At 41.7% G+C, this 21,222-nt stretch overlaps 2 protein-coding genes and 1 long non-coding RNA gene across 6 annotated transcripts; 2 read left to right on the forward strand and 1 right to left on the reverse strand.

The window, feature by feature from the left end:
• Positions 1-2,156: 2,156 nt before the first annotated feature.
• LOC146971616 (uncharacterized) lies at positions 2,157-3,625 on the reverse strand. The gene is made up of 2 exons (XR_015037972.1): positions 3,534-3,625; positions 2,157-2,713 (listed from the first exon to the last, which is right to left on the reverse strand). It is a non-coding gene; the product is annotated as an uncharacterized LOC146971616 (long non-coding RNA).
• On the forward strand, positions 2,258-7,671 carry rpz (rapunzel). 3 transcript variants are annotated; one of them, XM_085803644.1, is made up of 3 exons: positions 2,258-2,309; positions 4,894-4,972; positions 6,204-7,671. In XM_085803644.1, exon 3 carries the CDS (start codon positions 6,243-6,245, stop codon positions 6,924-6,926), a length of 684 nt encoding a protein of 227 aa, XP_085659770.1. In that variant the 5' UTR covers positions 2,258-2,309; positions 4,894-4,972; positions 6,204-6,242; the 3' UTR covers positions 6,927-7,671. The 3 variants fall into 3 exon arrangements, with proteins under 3 accessions (XP_085659770.1, XP_085659771.1, XP_085659772.1); XM_085803645.1 differs by having other exon boundaries at positions 2,258-2,306; positions 4,892-4,972; XM_085803646.1 differs by lacking the exon at positions 4,894-4,972.
• Positions 7,672-11,530: 3,859 nt separating this feature from the next.
• Positions 11,531-14,442, forward strand: rpz6 (rapunzel 6). 2 transcript variants are annotated; one of them, XM_085803648.1, is made up of 3 exons: positions 11,531-11,722; positions 12,885-13,381; positions 13,527-14,442. In XM_085803648.1, the coding sequence occupies exons 2-3, from the start codon at positions 12,888-12,890 to the stop codon at positions 14,218-14,220; spliced, it is 1,188 nt and encodes a 395-aa protein (XP_085659774.1). In that variant the 5' UTR covers positions 11,531-11,722; positions 12,885-12,887; the 3' UTR covers positions 14,221-14,442. The 2 variants fall into 2 exon arrangements, with proteins under 2 accessions (XP_085659774.1, XP_085659775.1); XM_085803649.1 differs by having other exon boundaries at positions 11,592-11,711.
• The last annotated feature ends 6,780 nt before the right edge of the window (positions 14,443-21,222 follow it).

Consider the following 21,222-nt stretch of genomic DNA (forward strand, 5'->3'; position numbering starts at 1 on the left):
TAGAACACAGTAGTACACTATAAGCTACAGACTAAACACTGGATTCATGCAAATTTACAGCAAAGCTCATTCTCTATCCCCTCAGTGCAGAAATACCTCTTTGTTTAAAATGTGAAATCATGCAATAAAAGAAAATGTAGCAGTTCCATTTATTTTTTTCCATGTATCTTTTATTTTTTAAATATTTTTACACTGAATAAAATCAGACACAATATTACAAAGGACTGTCTGGTGGTACATCATCGGGCAAGCTAATGGATACATTCAGGTGATACAGTTACTGTATATTAAAAGGCTTATCTGCTGAATAAGAGAAATAGGTCATCTGAATAAAAAAATAATCAATATGAAATATTTGTGATTGTAATAATAACAGGGGGTATTGGTATGTTTCAGGTAATGTGTAGGTCCATGCCACCTGTCTATGTGTTTACAGTCTCAGCCTCTGGGCCTGTCATTGTGGCTTTCAAACCCTCCACAGATCTCCTCCTGCCCCCCCAAGCTAAAAAAAAAAAAAAAAAACACACACACACACACACGGATCTCTTGCAACAGAAGCTGTTTGTCACTCCTCTGCCTGTTGTTACGCATCTTGACCGCAGCCCGACGCACAGCTGATGTTGCACAAGTGTGGACAACCACAGCATCGTATAGGACTGTGTGTAGGCTATTCCTCGCTCTTAGACATTACAGTGTGTGTAATGTGATCTGTTTGACAGCTGCTGCGGCAAATGCGCAGTGAGAACAGGCGTGCGCCCGCGGCGGCTGGGGCTCAGCGCCGCACACACACATAGACACTGTGGCCTGAGCGTTGATGTGAACAGATAACGAAGGCTTTGTCATTTTGAACACACAGACGGCTTTTTATGTCCATTTCTTCTTCAGTTTCCACTAGAAGCGGCAGCGGGGGAGGACAGGGCTTGTGTTGTGTGGCTGCTGCCTGAGGCTGAAGGCTGCAGAGACAGAGGCACTGAGGGGGGACACGGGGTCTTTAACCTGCTACAGGATCAGGTCTGGACACGCAGGAAGGCAGACGCCCATCCTGTTTGTGTATGTGTGCTGTTGTAATAAACATCGCAGACATCGGACAGAGTGAGGAGGGAACAGGACTGTACTTCAACGTTTAGCTCGCAGCAGCTGCCACCATCATTTGCATAGAGGCGTTTATTTAGGGGAAAACAGCTCCAACCGCTGGTGCAGCCATCACCCCCAACAAAGACTTGACTGGATCAGCGTGGAGGGCTGGAGCCTTGACATTCATGTGCTACGGGACTGGGTTTACGCTTATTCAAGCCTGGATAAAGGACCAGACTGTGGCTCGTTGCAGGACTGGTGCGCACTGAATGGGTGCGTTTGCTGCTCAGGTTTTTTTGCCGGCTTTATAGCTACTGTTGGTCAGATAGACGGTAAATGCGATTTGTGATATGTGCTACAGTGCTGACAGTGTGACTACATGCATTTAAGAAAATAATAAATAATAAAATATGTAAATTTAAGAACTTTAATGTCAGTAGTGCTATTGTGCCATTTGGTGCATCTTCCAAGTTGCACTTTGCTTTACAATGAACTCAGAATTTAACTTTCTATGAGTCAAACTTGAGATTTTTTCATTTAATTGGTAAAATTGACACACAATAATTATTATTATTACCTTTTAAACTGGTTAGATTTCTTTCCTTTTCCCCTGGAGCCTTTGGGGAGCTTTCTGTGCCTTTGGATACACCTGTTCACTTTTGGAGAGTCCTATTTGGTGCCATAACTTTCTTTTTGCGCTGTTGGATCCTACCATGACGAAAGTATTTTTCTTCGGATTTTCTTGCTACAGTCCAGAAGAAAAGGGTCTCTTTGACTCAGAAATACTATTAATGGACTCTCTGTAGCCTCCAAATGATGCTCCGGGGCTTGACAGAGCCACAGAACGCAGCACAAAGTCTCTGGGAGCTCCGTTGCGCACTGCCTGACAATTGTTAACCAGTATCAACTGTATGACAACTGGATGGACCAAAATAAGTTGAAACCATAGGGGGTATACCATGGTGTATTATGGGAGTGGGATTTACTATTCAGGGCTTCAAAATGCCATTTTAAAATGGCAAATTGGAGCATATGATTATATAGGGCCAAAAGGGCCATTTGGGGGGTTTTGGGGCCTTCAGGGCTCTTTATAAATGGTTTACTCCAATTTGATCACCCCTACATATTCAACTTACATGGAAGTGTCCTTTTTGCAGGGATTGCTGGGAAGAAGAAGAAGGCTGTCGAGGTTGGGACTTTGGAGAGGGAGGTGTAAGCAGAGCCACTCTCAAAAGGTAAGAAATCCTCAGTCCTATTGAGGCCTATGGTGCCCAACGTTGGCCCAGAGGCAGTTAGAGACTGTATACTCAACATTTTGAGAGAGAAGTTGAGGTTTTAAGGTGTATTTTGGTGTATTTATTGTGTGATAGTCTAGGGAGGGCCAGTGCATTATGGTGCGCATTAACAGGAAACATGGAGGCACGGCTAGGGGGAGCCATAGCTGGGCAGGAGGCAGCAGTGTGGCCCTGAGGCTGTTTAGAGAGGAGGTGTTTTGCTTGTTTTAGTACTTACAACCATAGAAGAAGTCCGTTTGACAGTTTTGAGTTAGTTTTCATCAATAAAGTCATTATTTGAACTGTATTAGCCTCAAGGGTGTACTTCCTCAGTGAGGACTCCCAGCTGCCACACAGGCTGTGATCTGTAAAGACAGAGATCAAACTGTCATGATGTGTCAGGAAGAGGCAGAATATCATTCACACAGGCCATGAAAACACATCTTGTGTAGTTTAGGAACAATTTAAATTATATATAACTTGTAGATTTGGATAAGCATATCACTGCTGTGATCATACAAAACATTCAAGATGGCTGCTCCACTGCAGGGAAACAGGTGAGATCAGTCTGAAACTTCCTGATGTCACAGACAGAGCCGCTTTGTTTACAACCTAATGAAATGTTGCTCTGTGGCAGCGACTGAGACTATGTGTTCCTTCCTATGGCTATTTGCTGTAGAGACGCTCAGTGATGCAGGAGCTGAGTCACAACTTCAGGCCAATACTTTCTGTCTGAGATTTTTGGAGTTGCGTCGTCAGCTGTCTCTAAAGGCCATGCTGCCACTGAGCTGTGATTGGTTAATCCACGGAGCGGGTATTAATAAAGGAGCTGTGATTGGATGATTTATTGGTCTTAATTAGCATGGTCATATAAAACCAAACTGTTTACAAATCAATCTTTGTATTTATTCAAAATGGTTAAAAAATATCTACAAATAATCATCCCCCTTTGTTGAGAAACATAATTGAGGGTGAAGAGACAAATAATGAATCATGTCATGTCCACAAAGGGTTAAATTACTATTATATAGGGAACACAGACACAGGAAGCGGCTAGAATCACCAAAACCTTCCAGTTTATGATTAAATTTAGCTCAGATTATTCCCCAAGATTTGAAAAAATATGTATAATTTCATATTGGTATAATTTAAATATTAAAAACCAGCAGTTAACCCTTTCCTTACCTGTGTCTTGTCTGGCAGAGTGTCATATTGTCTTGACGCATGGTGTTTTTATTTCTTAAGGAACAGCATCTGTAGAGACAAGGTCACATAAGTAGAGTAAAGTAGAAATACATCACATTTGAATGAAATTTGTTCATAATTTTGTCACTGATATGCATCAACTACGTAGCAAAGAGGCGCTTGTAATGAGGCCAAACAAAAAAAGGGTGACATATATGAGCAGAGATGTCTGATTACGGTGCAGAAGCTGAAACAATCTGGCCATAAAATACACATTTAAGGAGCATATAAGAGGATTTTATCTAATTTTTAAAGATATTTCAAGTATAGCTATCATATGTGTTTCAATGAGTTCAATAGTTGCTTCTGTTTCTGCTGAAAACAGGCTATAAATGACATCATCTAAAATGAACCAGGAGGTAAAGGGTTAACTGGTGCTCCTGAGCGTTACTGCTTTCAGTCCACAGCAGTGGTGCTGAAATCAGACTATAGATGTTATGGGTGTCTCTGTCTTTTGAGGTAAATTGCTGCCCCCTCTGGTGGACACCAGTATCTGAAGGAAAACAAAGAAAAACACAAACAGAAACAGAAACCACCCTGTTCCTGAATGGACACCGGGCCCCGTTTCAGAAAGAAAGAAAGAAATCTGAGTGAACCTGAGAGGAGGGAAACTCAGAGTTCTCCAGCTCAGGCTCAGAGTCTGTTGAGCCTCAGCCTCAGGCCTGCTCACAACACATCTAATGACCATCCTTGTGACTGTGGCGTAGCCTCAGAGTGGTATGTGTCAAAGCTGTAACTGACAGCTACAGAGGTGTAGCAGGAGATAACAGGACAGTCTGCCTCTTCTGTTAGAAGTGCAGTGAGTCCTTGAACTAAATATAGCTTTGAGGCTGATATATGATGTGGACAAACACATATTTTTGACAGCCTTTAGTTTGCATCATTTTATCTTAAGATAGTCAAAAAAAAAGGAGCTTGTAAAGTAAAAAGTAGCCACTCTGCATGGTAGCTCCAGTTATGTAATGAACATGTTTGGCAGCTCAGTCATGTGTTTTCCCACTGAGCTGCAGCTGAAGAGTTTCACTGTCACGCCCATTAGCTGCTGAGGAGCTATCAGCCTGGGCCACAGAAACACATAGAGAGCAGCCTGGTGCTGAAAGACTGAACAGACAGAGCCGAGCCACTGTGGGAGGGCGAGAGGCTAGTTAACTCCTTCACTGCTGAAACCTGAAGCCAGCGAAGGACACATCTGTTCACTTCCTGTTTGAGACTGAAAGAAGTGAACCACATCTGTGCTATGAATGTGTTATTTCTTTCTTTCTCACTCCCTGTGTCTGAATCTGTTTGTCTTTTGTTGCAGGAATCATCCCGATCAGGACCAGCATCCCATTTTGCACTTTAACTACACGGGCCGAAGCTCCTGTGGGAGAAAACCTGATGTAAGAAGCTCCAACAGTTCACCAGCAGCTTCCTGCCACAGTCACAGTCTAACTGACCGTGAAATGTCTGTTGTCTGTCAACCACTCAGGCTGTAGAGGAGTGAATCAGTTAGGGGTGAAAAGTACTGTGGAGATGAAGTGAACACAAGTAGCTCTGTATGAATGTCACATGGATGTCAACACTATGTCAGTATACTAATAGATGAGTCTTTCTTGTAGTAAAGGCTGATTTATAGCAGTGAAAGTGTTGGTCAAGCTGAGCCGTAAATCTCATTATTACATTTTAAGTTTAGTCTTAGTTATTTACTATGGAGCCGATGAGTGAATCATTAAGGTCTCACTTTAGATCAGGGGTTCCAAAACTTTTCCATGCCAAGGCCCCCAAATAGCATTAGCTTCTGGGGCCCCTTTTTGCAAACCCACCGCGATTGAGGCTTGATGTCAGGCACAAACTGCCAGGTCAACACAGTTTATGATGTCATGAATGATATTTTGACTAGAAAGATGAGCATGATGGCAAATAAGGTTTCAGTATGTTATATTACTATACATTATATTTCATAATAATTCTCAAAATATAATCATTTTATTTTATTTTGTTATTTACATTTTTTCTCATCTTCACTCCAATTTGCTGAGGATCCCTTAGTACCCCAAGATTGAAAATCACTGCTTTAGATTACAGTTGTTTAGTTTTTTTCTAATAAAAACAGCAAGACTAACTAAGTGCAAACATGTTTAGTTACTGTTTAACTAATAGGGACCACCTCCCCAGAGCATCAAATGTAAAATCACCCATCATAGCCTCGTAAACCAGCTGCTCCCGGAAATGCAATTCATTTCATTTCTGAGGGAGAGTCTGGCCTCATCCCCGTTGTAAGCATTTGGGGTGGGCGGGAGCTGGGCGGGAGTAGTAGCGTTGACAGACAACCCCATTCAGCCAATCAGCAAGTTGGTGTAGTGACGGGGCTTTGCACCAGTCGGTCCCTGATTGGCCAACGTGCTGTGTCAATCACAGCGACGACGCTGATTGGCTCGGCCTTCTGAGGGTTTCAGGCCAAACGCTTACAACGGGGATGAGGCCAGACTCTCCCTCAGAAATGAAATGAATTACATTTCCGGGAGCGGCTGGTTTACAAGGCTAATTCTATCACACATCTGTCCTGAGAGCTACCCATAATGCCTCATTTAGTGTGTTATAGTAAACTGATTTCCCCTTTCTCTCTCACAGACGTCCTCTTCTTCACACAGAGACCTCAACACCTGAACCATGATGGACGAGGAGATCGTCGAGGACCAGGCCAAGCTGAAGCAGGGCCTGGTCAAAGTGCTCCAGTGTGTGGCCACCATCTCCTCAGCAGCGGCCGTGGTTAACCCCATTTTCGGCGTGGCCGGTTCCCTGATCCGGGTGGTGCTGCACCACGTCGACGACGAGGACATCCGCACCCTGAAGCGCGAGTTCGGCTCGGTCAATCGAGCGCTGGACCAGCTGTCCCAGCAGAATCGCAACACGCTGGTGCAGATCAAGAAGGAGACCCTGGATGGTCAGTACTGTCAGGTGGAGGAGAACCTGAAGAACCAGTTCAGAAAGTTCATGGAGATGGTGGAGGCTCGTCCGGAGCACCGCGAGCGCAGGAAGGAAGACTTTGAAGAGAGCTACGGCAACGATTTGGGCGACCAGAACCTGCACACGCTCTACGACGGCGTGGTGGGTAAACCCAAGCTCTTCAGCAGGCCCATCCTGGAGGTCTACCTGAAGCACTCCCAAGGAGACCGCCAGACCATGGAGCGACTGTGCACGCGCCTCACCTACCTGTTCTGCATCGGGCTCATCGCCCTCATGGGCTACGCCGCCGTCATCGGAGACGACGAGGAGGGCCTGAGCGAGGAGTGGACGGAGAAGATGGAGCACGTGCAGGAGAAGATGCAGGAGGCTCTTCGCAGATGCAAATGAAGAAGAGGCGAGAAGAAGAGCCTGTTCCACCACTGCTGCTTCCCTTCATATTCAGGACTCACAGGTTCACATTCCTGCTGAGGCTCCTTCCTCTTCGCCTTTTCTTTCCCTATAAGCACTTTGTACCCATCTCAGTTCAGAGTTTGAGAACCCAGTGATAGAAATGAACAAGAGTATGTCTCATTTTAAAAATCACATTACTTGCTGTATATGCGAGCGGTCTTCGAGTGGTTTTCATGTGGTTTCTGCCCAGGCTGAAGAAAAGACAACTAAATTCTACATCTCAAATTGGAAAGATAGATTCTTCAGGTTTTCTGCTACATCTGAGTAGTGCTGTGATGGTTTCAACTGATACAAAAAAAAAGATCAAATCACCTCTTGAATTATGAATAATCATAACTCTTCAGCAAGAGTTAAATTCTGGGCAATGCGCCATAAATTTGATGCGATGTCATGTACGATATCACAATCTATGAATCTGACTTTGGCAGAAATTACAATGTGTCCCACTCCCATAATGCATTGACATTGTAGAGCCGGTGAAATATATTTATTACACTACAAGGAAAAGTATAGTAGAGTGACCAAGTATCTAGGAATTCTTTGAAATCAGTCTGCATCATATATTTTATATTACACCATTGATAAAACATCTGTTATTGAACACACTATAAGTTGCCAAACAGACAGAGTCGTCTGTCAGGTTCTATATAATCAATCTATTTATAATCTATAACATGAAAAACGTAAAGCCAAACCAAAACAAGAAACAAATATCCCAAAGTTTTCAGAGCGATGAATGTAACTGCAGTGATATATCATATAACCACATGTGATCACACCGATGTGCCACAAACATTGTAGGTCTTATGCATGGAGCTCATGATACACTAAAGTATGTTGTTGTTGTTGAGCACTAAATGTCTTTTTTTTGTTCATACACTAATCTCAGATGCTGCTGTGCTGAGGTCTTTATTGTTTTTTACTTGTAACACTAGCAGTACAAATATAATCACATCTGTTGTGATACATCTGGCAAAATCTGTATCTCCACCACAGCACGACACACTAAATACAAACTGAACAGTGCTTCCATTTCCACTACCCGTCACTGCATTATGTTTATTTTGGATATAACTGAAGTGAATCCTTTGCCACTTGATTTTCACGATTCTAGTACGTCTATTATTTTCTATTTGATGTGAAGTGCGGCCTTGTAGCCATGCAGGAGGAGCGCCAAGTGTTGTTTAAACTAGTGATGGGTTTCTTTGGTATGTTCATTTAGAGCCTAAAACATATTGTATGTCTATTATCTATCCTCATCTGACCAACAGTGCCTGAGTCTGCAGTTTTATATTATTGTTTTGTTTGTCTTTTACGGGTTCCTTTTGGCTTAAACCATAGTCTGGTAACGTTTCTTGGGAGATACTCGCCATATATCTGAAGAACTGTGGGGGGAAATGTTTTACTTAGGTGAAAACACGATGGGTGGAAAGATTAAATTATTTTGTGGGTTAATCATTTAAGTATATTTTTGTGTCCGGCATTATGTTTGAATGGTCTGTGTGCTACAGTGCAAAAGATTTAAACATGTACTTTTTTTTTTTTGCTTGTATTTGTGTCTCTGTGTTTGTTGGAGCAAACTGGTGGTATGTGTGTAGTCCCATAGGGGTGGATGACTGCATCAGACAGTTCAGACTGTCAGCAAAGCTGTTGAATAGATAAGTAGCGATCACTAAACATCTGATTGACGACTTTCGAACCAATCAGTTTGTATATATTTTTATGTTTTACCCTGTCAGTACCTAACTGTGCTCAGTCCATTGACTGCATGGCAGTGTGCCCTCTCTCTTATTGTTACAACAGACTCAGTACGCTACATAAATATAGTCAAATTGCTGCTGACATGCAGGAAACGTATATGACCCTCTTAAGGCTTTTTTTGTCTTGTAATCTTTGTGAATATGTTGCCTTTTTTATAGATCTGTAATGCCTGGTTATATTGCACCACTATATAAATAAACAGAAATGAATAATAACTGGAGTTGGAGTTGCTAATTATTTACCATAAGATCAGCAGCATTGAGAAATGTGCCAACAAGATGTTCTGTCTCAGTGATAAAATATACTATTATATACTTTAATATTTTCGGTACAGAATGAAGCATTTCATATATTAAATTATAATGCTAATGTAGAATACTGTTTAATTTTGTAAGTCAGATGTAAAGTGATTGTACAGTTCAGTGATGGAATTGACCTTTTTTTATCATAGAAATAATTATGAAATAGAAGAAATAAGACATCTCACCTGAATTAAGGCAACAGTCTTTCTACTTGTCTCACCCAAAAATACTGTATATTGATCCATGTAGCACTCAACTGTCGATATCAGATATTATTGATTATTTAAAAAACAACCCATGGAGTCTCGCTATATAACCAATCTGTTAGTTCCATATACACCAGTGCACATTGAGATTATTAAGTACAGGTCTCCAGTCTCTGGAACAGACAGAAGCTTTTCCTGCTGTTATTTTACCTTACATCGTTCATTCTCTATAAACACTACTGTGTTGGGTTTACACATCTGAAATGCTTTAATTGCTTTAATCTAACCCTACTCAATTTATTATTCTATATTACTGCCTTTATCAAGCACTCTATATTTTATAATCTATAAATAAAATATCATTATTAGGTGTTCATAGTTGATTTATTTACGGCCAAAAGCATGTGATGCATATTTTTCACCAGAGTAAGCTTGGGCAAATCCCTGCTATTCCATTTAATGGAAATGTTGAAGCAGCAGCATGCTATGACGTGTTGGACCATAGTGTGTCACTGTGTGTCAGACTCTGTGCTGATCCAACATAGTAAACCAATGCACAAACCCAGTGTTTTTGACTGCATCAATCAAAATGAATACACATTCATTTAATTCTATTTATCCCAAAAGACAAAATCATGGTGACAGGCAGTATCGGTGTGTTTGGATAACCACAGCTCTTCCCTGGTATTAAATATGTATAACGTGTGGATGCTGCACGAGGAGGCCAGAGCTCCACGAGGAGACGTACAATTGCAATTTACTGATCTGTACACAAGAGGGCGCGAGTACAATACCCGCTTCACCATGACACCTGCTGTCAGTGAGCTCCCCGAGGGCCCACAGGACTCAGGCATCACATGCGTGTCTCCAAACTGACTAACCGTTTCCAGTCTGGTCTACGTGACCCGCACAAGGCTGTAATTCAGAGTCATTTATTGTATCAAAAAAAAAAATTCAAAAATTCAAAATTCAGGGAGAATTCACCTGAAGTGAAATGGGTGCATGACCGAGGTTAAGTACCTGTGGTATGGCCCTCATGCATCATCATCCAGCTGAACAGGTTTGACTTCAGAGGGTGGGGAGGTGGGGAGCCAAAACAGGAAAATGTGCATTGCAGGTGTTTGAAGTGCGGATTAAGGAAACACAAGATTTGAGGTTTTTACCTGTTCCCGCAGACTGATGAGCGTCTGTGAGCCACTGACGCACGTCGTCTGTGTCGTGATGGTCGGTTTTCATTATTCTCCTCAGGAACTGCGATTTCAGAGATAATCCATGTTCACCTGGAGAGAGATGGCGTTATTTCAACAATGATAATAATAATAATAATAATAATGATAAAAGAAAAAAGTCTATATAGAAATAACCCTTCATTGTGTTTTGGAGGAGAGATCGTTTGCGTAATGATTTTTTTTTTTGTAGGCTAGTGAGGGAGGATGAGCCTGGACTCACAGGGCGCGTCGTGCGCACAGATGAAGCAGCAGCCGCTGTGTGTGTGTGAGAGAGAGAGAGGTTTGATGTGATCGGCATCAGATCCTCGGGCTGATGAAAAACATCACATTCGGTGCATAATTTCACTTATAAATGTGTGTTTTAACCCGATGTATTTATATTTGTGACATATCAGACTAGAGATGGTGCGTGAGACGTGCGTCTGTGCTGCAATTACAACTTAACACTCTGACAAATTCAATAGAAAAATAAAATCTAAATGTATATGATATAACATGTTCTGAATATGAATATTTAGGCTGTGAAATATTTCACGTTGCAGATACAGGACACATTTTATGACCAGGGGCGCGCTTGTTGCAGCTAAATAATAAGAACAATAATAGTGAGATGATGATGTTATTATGTTATCACTAAACAAAAAAGACAAAGCATATCAACAGTTTTCTAATCGTCTTACCTCAAGTCTGGAGCCTGTAACGTCCTGAGCATCTGAAGCGCATTAAGCCGAACAAACATTTGCGCCAAGTGCGCAGGAGACCTCGATCAGAACCAAACACAGTCGAAAAAATGTGGGAAATAATTAAGAAAACAAAAATCCAGCTCCGCGTTTGGTGAAGCGAGACTTGAATCGCGTCCTTTCATGGCGACACGAAGACTGAGCAGAAAATGGAACCGAGCACATTCAGCTCCTGGAGTTTGCGCTGTTTCTGCCTGTTTGTACCCCCCTCCCCTCCACCACTCACCCCCCTTCTCTCTCTCTCTCTCTCTCTCTCTCTCTCTCTCTCTCTCTCTCTCTCTCTCTCTCTCTCTCTCTCCTTTGCAGATATTAAGTGCGCATCTCCTCTCTCCCCTTCTCCGGATCCTGTGTTTGGACCCTTCCCTCAGCTCCACAGTGGATGAGAGAACCGTGGGAATTCTCTCAAACTCAGAGGAGGAAAAAAAAACAAACTTGTTTGCAGCTGTTGGAGCTCATCATCAGGTGCGAGGGAGCAGCAGGGGCCGTTTACATGAGGTAGGCCCCCCGAGTTGCTGTTATTATAGGAATGTGGTGAATCCTCTATCAGGGAGAGTAAATATGCGGTAAGGTGTGTCCGATGCTCACAGGGGATTTGTGCGTAAAAAGCCAGCCATTGCGCATTTCTTCTGTGGTGCGCATGACAGTTAAATACAGTGCAGACGCATGATAAACCCTGTCTTTATCTATTATGAAATGATCTTCCTTTATTCTGTTTTTTGTTTTGTTTTGTTTTGTTTTTTAAATCACACACTCTTTGATTTTCATAAGTTAATAATTTCTTCGTTATAAATAAAGCCAAATCAGAGCAGGACATGACGAACATCACAAAATTAATGTCGACGTTAATTCGTGGAGAAGTTTGAGTGACGCAGCATCTGGGATCCATCCACAGACAGACGTCTGCTCACGCAACACGGTAATTTATCTCATTCAGGTTGAGAGCGAGGACGCAAGGGGATTTTTAAACACGGCTCGGCCTTGGTCCGTTCGCCTCTGAAATGAGTCACATACAGACTCAAGGGCATCTGTGGCATTTTCTCATCCTCAGGATCTCTGGCCCCCATTTTGTTTACATGACATCACCACCTGCTTCTCTCTGGGTCTGTGTAGTTTCAGCAGCAGCAGGAGAATTAAAATATCAAAACTCGTAGGATGAAGATATGAACAAAATTCTCATTAAAGTCTAAAAATTTATATTTTTCTTTAAGGCCAGTTTTAACTTTGTCAAACATTTTTGCATATACACTTTGTTAATAACCAGTTAACAAAGGCACACTGATCTTTAGACAATAACCTTTTGTGAGGAAAAATAAACAGGTTCTTTAACAGCCTTTAACAGCATCCTTTGTATCTATAAACTGGAAACTTGATAAACACCTCTTGGGCTCACTGCCGTCATTTAAGTATAAAAGTACATTCTTGTCTGGTGGCTCCCAAACAGGTTTTGCTTTTTTCCTTGTTGAATTCTAGATGAAAGGATCTTCTCAGGCCTCTACCTGCTGTTCTATTGAACTAAATAGAGACCACCTAAAACATAACACAGGACCTTGGCTAATCGCCCTGAAAAGGGTCTTTTGAGACACAAGACTTCCTGTTGTACAACTTCCTCCCCAAGGTTCATTGGTGTTTGACAACAGGCTCTGTCCCTCTGTCTCAGAACATGTCCAGTTCATTGGAGCAGGTCGTGGCCCAGAAGAAGGAGGCCATCGAGGCGGTGATGGATATGTTCCAGAGGGGGGCCGAGGTGTTGGCCAGCGCTGTGGGGGAGCTCTTCCCCCTCTGTGAGGCTGCCGCTCCGGTTGTCCGCCTGGCCTTAGACAACGTCCAGAGCAAAGAGGTCTTCTATGTCAAAGAGCAGTTTCTGACAGTGAGGAACAAGCTGGATGTTCTCTCAAGCCAACTGGAAGACATCGACTGTGAGATCAAGAAGGGGCGGCTGGACTCCCAGTACTTCTCCGTGGAGGAGAACATCAGGAACCAGTTCAGGAAGTATATGGACATCCTGGAGGCACAACAGAAGTTCAAGGAGGTGAAGAAAAGGCTTTTTCTGGAGCACTTTGCTAAAACTGGAGGAGAGAAGAACCTGTTTGTGTTGTACGATGCTCTGATGGGCACCAACACCTTTGGAGAGTCTGTTTTAGAGTTGGTAGAAAGGTACATTGTTTTCTTCTCATCTATTACTACATATTCATATTTGCATGACTTCAACACCTGTACAGACCTTTTAATTGGTGTTTAAATTAGATAGATACACTGGATAGATAACCTGAGTGCAGTAAATTATTTGTCTGTCTTGCAGGTATGTAGCGAGGAACCGCCGTCTCTTGGAAGATTTCTGTGTCCGCATGAAGGAGCTCTTCTGTTTGGGGCTGATCGCTCTACTGGGTCACTGTGCCTTAACCCAAGGCCCAGAGGAAGAGGAATACAAAATCCAAGAGTGGAGCAGCAAAATCGAAGAAGTAGAGTCCAGGATGAAGACAACCATCGAGTCCTGTGTCGCCGCCTTCCCTGAGCAAGCAAAACTTGACGCCCAGAGACTCCTGCAGGACAAGCAGGAAGAAAACCTGCAAGATACAACTCAGCAGCTGCTAGAGTTCCTGGTGAAAAAGTACGACTGGGTCAGCTGGTCAGTGAGGCTCATCAACCATTCAGGCAGCACCTACCGGAACTGGCGAGCAGGGGAGCACTTCCATCACGTGGCAGGACAGAACTGGTTCGAGGTGCTCCAGGTGAACAACATCAACCTGGTGGTGTCGTACAGCACCAAGCCCCAGCCGGTGCCGCGCGACTGCATCCAGAAGGCGATGACGGAGGGTCAGGGGAAGAAGGGCAACGCCCCAGCGGTGGTGGAGGTGCTGGAGAAGCAGCTGGGAGGGTTCGTTGTTCATGCCGTCAGTCGCCACAAGGAGTCCGCCGCCGCCTGGAGCTTTCCAGAGGAATGTCACTACTGGGAGAGACACAAGAACGTGGCAGTGTGTGTGCACTCTGAGTGATACCTTACCTTGTGTTGCTTGTCCTAAAAATTTGCAAATACTGAATCTGATTGGGCTGTACCAATTCTGATGAGATACCGAGTTTGTAATATGAACTGGGTATTGGCCAGCTGTAACCAGTCCACATTAAAGTGATAGTGATATAGTGATATAGTCAGTTTATGACCTACAGTATATCCTGAGCACCAGTACAGGAGCTGAGTGATGTGTTGCTGTGGCCGGGGTCTGCAGAAAAAATGTTTTATGTTTTAAAATGACCATAGAAAAAATACTTATTAGAAACAACAAGATCCACATATAGCCTGTTTTTACAAGCAGTTTGTCTCAAAGGGCTACATGGCATCATAACAACATCCTCTGCCCTTAGACCCTCACATCCACTGTGGAAAAATTCCACAGAAAACCCTTTTAACAGGGAAAAACAGGAGAAACCTCAGGGTGAGAAACAGAGGAGAGAGGATGGTTAATGGGATGCTGTATTCTGCAGCAAAGGCAAAATGATCCTCTGCTGTTAATACCTCCATGGGTTAGATATTGACATGTACTTTTATAGTTTATCGTGTGTGGTTTTTTTTTAATCAGTAACTGTCAGATAAATGAGATAGAAGTGCATAATGGAACCTAACAATTTGACCTTTTAAAAAAAAAAAAAATCCCCCTCATGGATTGTGTTGAATGCAGTGAGGTATTAAGATTTTAAAGGTGGGAGAAGAAACAGCTGGTACTGGGTGAGTGTCGGCCAATACCCAGAGTTTACATATCAGATTCAGTATTAGAGTGACTCCTGATCAAGAACCATGGTATTTAAGATCCTGTATTAAAATAATGAATCATGAATGCACTTTTATTAGCTTTATATCAATAACCTTCTACAGCAGATATTTATAGACATTTGATGTAAATAAATTTATTTATTTATTTATGTTGCAGCCGATTAAATATTAACTGCTTATATTAAAATATTAACTGCTTGCATATTGGAAACTATGCCATGACTAACCAGTTTATTTGTAAGTATAAGAATTTTAACCACAGCTGTACTGTATGTGAAAATGTGAAGCGTCTATATGCTTTTGTTGTACCTCAGCAGCATACAGTCATGTGAGAAATGGCTTCTGCACCTACAGCTCGACAGAGATGGTTTTGCTGAGGCTGCATCCGCAGAGCTGTGCTCCCATTTTGTCTCTGCTCAGCGGGCTGGCCTACATAACTCTGACAGGGAGCGCAGAGGTTACTTTCTCAGGCAGGAGAAACAAAAGAGGCTCCGAGTTTGGCACTGGAGACGCGACAATGTGCCTTGTGTTTCAAACACTTTTAAACCCCTTGATGCTGAACCAAAACTGCTGAACCCAAGTGCTGAGCCGGTGCTCATGTAGCCTGACGGGTCGAGTCTGCTGTTTCAGCCTGGATGAATGAGGAGGGGCATTTGTCTGCAAGAATCTCCATTTGTGCATTTTATTTAAAAAACAAAACAAAACAAAATGTGGTGGTTATGGTGATTATTCCTATCTTGTTTGGTTCTCCAGGGCCAATTTGATGGATTTATTTTAATGTTTCATGTATGTTTCAAAGTGTGTTGAATTTTGCTCACACTTAACACTCTTTTTTTTTTGCACATTTCAAACAAAACACTGTGATTTTTTATTTACTAGAATATTAAAAAGACTCCAATCTATGGAAATCTATCAAACAAACACACCACCTTTATCAACTGGGCAAGGTTTCAATTGACTGTTATGCCAATTAGTGATAACATGGCATTTATTTATAGCAATGTGTAATGTACCAATGCTTACATATGCCATAATATTCATGCCAAATCTCAATAAAATTCAGAGCATGATAGATGGTCTGCATTCTTTTTGTTCTTCATGACAATTAATAGCTAAATACAAATAGTTAATGGACATGTAAACAAGTATAATCTAATATCTGCCTCTTGTTTCTTGTACAAATGTGATTTACGCAGCACCGCCAGTGCCTGTGCCCATTAAAACGAGGCAGTGCACCCTCAGCAACAAGGGCTCTGGCTAATTTAATTGATATTTACACATAAGTCAGCATTTCCTGACCGCAGCCCCGGTCTGATAGTCCGTGAATAACCTTTGGCTAATATCCTGCAGACGAGCAGCAAAGTGCTTGGCTTAGCAAGATGTTATCGGTCATAATACACTCATGTAGGTGCAGAGCGGGTAGAGACGGCCATCATTTCATATCTCAGTGGATCTGGAGGGTCTTTAGCTGCTCGGTCGTAAGTCAAGCCTGTCAGAATCCATCAAGTGCTATCTGTAACATGCATCCCAGTGCAGGAGGGAGTGGACTGTGGTGAATCATCACAGTGTGTGCAGTGGAAAACAGCGGCTGTGGCTGGAGAGATTATGGAAATGGTGTCAAAGATCAAATTTGTGCAAACAGTTTAAAGACAAAATTGATTGAATAGATTTTTTTTTTTTGCTTTAAGGTAAAGATTAGCTTTTTACAGAAGAAAAACGGAATCTAATTTCTAACAATATTCAGATTGTTAATGCGACTGAAGATTTTAATCCATGATCATGATCCCAGTCATTATCTATAGTCATCATATGATTACTGTCTTTTTGCAAAAGAAGCCACAGGAATTAAATATGTGACCTGCAGGCATTCCTAATCAATTTAATTAACTGAAATACTTCATGTAAGTGATTGCTGACGGAAAATAGGACTATTTAGGACTTATATTAACAAAAACATTCCACTGATATCTGCTTTAATAAATAAATAAACAATCAGTTTTTAAATAAATCTGTAATTCATAAGAGTCAGCAGGTAATACACAGCACATCAGTAAAGGTTTGAAAATGACTTTTTTCTTTTGTTGTCCTGCTTTAGAGATGCGTAGCCTGGTCAGTTGAGTTTTAACAAGGAAAAAACACAAAGGGAAAAATAGATTACAGAGATCCTACCAGGAAAAAAAACGTTCAAAATAAGGAAATTATTGTTTTTTCTAATAAAAGACTGGGGAGGATAAAAGAATCTGCCATTTCTTTTTTCTTTTTTTTTAAGTATATTTTTCGGCTTTTTGCCTTTATTTGATAGTGATGACAATAGAGATAGACAGGAAATGGGGAGGCAGAGAGAGGGGGAATGACACGCAGGAAAGGTCTGCCCGACGCGGGACTCGAACCGGGGACACCTGCGGCGAGGACTGTAGCCTCTACATGGGGCGGCCGCTCTACTCACTGCGCCACGCACCGCCCCAAGAATCTGCCATTTCTTAACCAAGAAATTCTGTCACACATAGTAAATGCATTTGTTTTTACACTTCACGTTCAGATTATAGATAGATGTACACTATAGATGTTTCAGTGTGTTTACAATTAAACTGGGTGTAGAAAATGTCATTACCCTCTGTCACTATTGAAACACATGGGGAAACTGTGTTTTAAAATACCATATGTTTAACAGCATATCTAATACGGAGCCTTCAACCTCCAATGCAGCGTTTCACTCCAAAACAAACACTGAAGAGCAAAACCAAAACAATGTGTCACTGTCCAAGTATGTGTGGACTGCATAGTAACACACACAATAGTGCACCTGCTACCTTTGCTGGTACTAAGCCCTTTTTAACAATTAGAAACCCCAGGCAGGTGACTAACATGCTTTTCCACCTTTGATTTATCAGGGTTCTAATCCCAAATAGAAAAACAGAAAAAGTGCAGCAGACAGGTGGGTGAAGGGTGTGCCAGACACACGAACACACAACCACACCACTGAAATGTTACAACACAAAACCAGACACCTATTGTAGGACAATAGGCCTGTTCACCTTATATAATAGTTCTATTTACAGAAACTCTGCTCTCATCCCAGTCTCTTCACATTCTCATTTTCCTCCTGTGTAGATATGGAGAGCAGTGTTAGTCTGTACTGGAAGCCAGTGGATTCATTAGTGGTTGTGTGGGCTTTGCCTAGGTAACAACTATTGATCCAAGAGGCTCTTCCGCTGCGTAAAAAGGCTCTGGCTGAGATAGCCCGTCAATCCATGGCCGTCATTATAGGCAGACTGAAGCATCTGTTTACTGACGAGATCCAGATAGCATCAGCTACATGCCACAGGAGCCAGAGCTGGCTTGTTTTGTGGTTTGAGGGAAGATTAAAATGAGGTTTTCTGAATCAAAGAGTGAGATCTGGAGGGGAAACGGTACCAGAGATGGTTTACAGGCAGAGGGCGCTCTCAACAAATAGATCCAGCAGCTGTCAGTCTGTGAGCTGCTCTTCATTGTAATTTTTTGATTACCACCTGATTTGCCAAAATAGAGAATCTTTTTAAAAAAGGGAAAATTAAATGCAGCTTTCTTTGTTTTTCCCCATGTATTTATAAATCACCTTGGTGCTTTTATACACATTGGTCACAGCAGTCAAGTTTCACATGAAACTGTTTTTTTTTTTTTGTTGTTTTTTACCATTTATCAGATGATTTATGGGAAGTACGGTGTTTTCCTTCTCCCTGTTGGGGGACTTACGGTTTAATTCTGTAACACTGTTAAAGGGGAAATATGACACAAAAAAACAAAAGCCGTCATGCTGAAATTGTGGAAGTAATAATCTGATTACACTCCCAGGGAAACATAACTTTAAGTTAACAAAACCTATATCCAGCATCCCTCTCCCCAACGCTCCCCTTTCCATCGAGCTGAATTGCTCATCTCCAAGAGGAGATAGCAGCCAATATCAATATTTCATAAACAAATGAAAGACTTGATGGAGGCTAGCATCAGAGTGGCCCTGGAGGAGAGAGTCGATCAATGCTCTGTCCGCTGGTGTCTGCCAATCCCGGCCCACGCTGGATAATGCCATTACCCATCAGTCCGAGTGGACCATCGACCAGCCTGCAGCTCTTTGACTGGACTAATCCAATAAAAAGCATTAAAACATTTGTTCAGTGACACACTGGCTGCAGGTCCAACCCCAGAACTAAAGACTGACAACTTTTGGGGTCCTGCCTGGCTGGAGAGTGTTACTGTTAAAGTTTTAGACCCATGTGTTTTGTTGACCCATTAGTTTTATTTTTGTTTTATGTATTCGAGGGTTGTCTGGAGGCAACAAAACATACTGTACCTGATTTAATGCTGAAAGACCAGTGAGGTGGATGCAGGATGTGGTCGTTGCTGGGTTATGTTTTTAAAATCATAGCTGACAGGTGAACGTAAAATGCACTTACCAAAGGCTCATAAATACTGGAAAGAAGAAAATTCAGAGAATTATGGTCTATACAGTAGTAAAAGAAGGATCAAGATCTTTTGCCTATTAGTAAAAGAATAATGTATGAAAATGTAAAAATTATAAGCCCTGCATTCTTAAATAAAAGCACAAAGAGGTGTATTAATTGTATTTGTAAGTAAGTTGATTTGTAGAAAGGCAGTATTACTGTTTTAGCCAGCTGATTTGGAGCAACAGTATTACATGCTGTATAGTCAGCCATCCACAGATCTGAGAGGTCATGGGAATACAGTAATAGCCTACACACATTTTTATTTCTCTAAAGGTCTTTCTCTAAAGGATTTTTGACAACTAGTAACAAGTAATGGGCCACAGTACACTAAATCATCCTGCATTTCTTATGTTTAACATGCAGCCTCAAAAGCCATAGGTCTGTGGTATGAAATAGGGAGACTCTGCCATTTCATTTAGGCCTAATATGAAAATTGTATCAGTGCCCTGTAGTCAGGAAATGGAAGCTAAGCTACTAGCTGTTTTTTATGTAATCACTGGACAGGAAGTCATGTCAAATGAATGGTTCTTGATATAGCTGGGTTTTACCTTATCAAATGCAAACAGCTGTTCACCACTGTTCAAGTCTTTCAGTGCAGCCCTATGACAAAGGTGCACTAAACTCAACCAGCTATACAACAGCAGCTTTCATCAGGGTGAACTTCAGACCATGTAGCAAACAGTAACAGAGGCTTATACAGAACAAGATGGCTGCCTCTCTGCCAATTAAGTTGCCAACTTCTTCTCTACAGGAAGCTGTACCCCCAAAACAAAGACATTTCAAAATAAAAGTGCACAACAAAATGTTATCAGAAAAATAACATTCAAGACTATTCAAGTATGCAGCTTTTTTAAGAGGAATTTGCAGATTTCCCTCAAGAACTTAAAAATAAAGTCACTTGGTTTAAAATAAAGTGTTTGATTTCAGTTTGTGTGTTTTGTGTGAGCTTTTGTTGTTTATAGACTATAATCAAAATCTCAGTGATTTGGTGTTTCAGCATCCTTTACAGACATGACTTTCATGTGGCAATGTCTGATTGGTTACCTGCATTCAGATCAGTTTAAAATGGCAGTTTTACCCACTGTATACAGTCCTGTCTGTCTTTAAATGGCCCTTATGTGTCTGAATGCAGCTGGAACGTATGGGGAACCCATCTGTCGGTAAACCTGAGTGAAGTGGAAATCCACTGGCTGGTGAACATGTGTGTTGGCTGACTGCAGTGCCTACAAATTTCCCTCATGTTTTCCAACACCTCCCTCCATTGAACTTGCTCTCTGAGCCATGTTACTTCATCCAAACCCCCCATCACCCCACTAGCACAAACAAACAGTCAAAGTCAAATCCCTCTAATTTACAGCAGGTCATCGCCCCTGTCACCACACAGGAATGCCAGAATATTAATCTGCATTCTTGCTCTCCATGACATTTACTTACCTCTTGTCTCATTATTTTTTAATGCTGAGAAACTCATCTGTGGTCTGCAGAAGAAACTACAATATGTGTAAACACTTTGCACATATTGTAGTAATCAGGAAATAATAAATAAAAGTTGCCAGACTCTCATTACATAGGACCATTGCTGCCCCATTTGCTGGTTTCAATCTGTCAAATGGATGTAGGAATGCTTTTATTTTGTAAAGAAAAAAGAAAAAAAGAAAAGAAAAGGAACAAAACGAAAATGAAAAAAAAAAACCTTTGACAATGATTAGGAGAAAAACAAGCACTTTTTTGGCTTTAAGATTAACAGC

This window comes from Trachurus japonicus, chromosome 16 (genome assembly GCF_045865225.1).
Source record: "Trachurus japonicus isolate A0001 chromosome 16, Traja_1.0".
Taxonomy (NCBI): domain Eukaryota; kingdom Metazoa; phylum Chordata; class Actinopteri; order Carangiformes; family Carangidae; genus Trachurus; species Trachurus japonicus.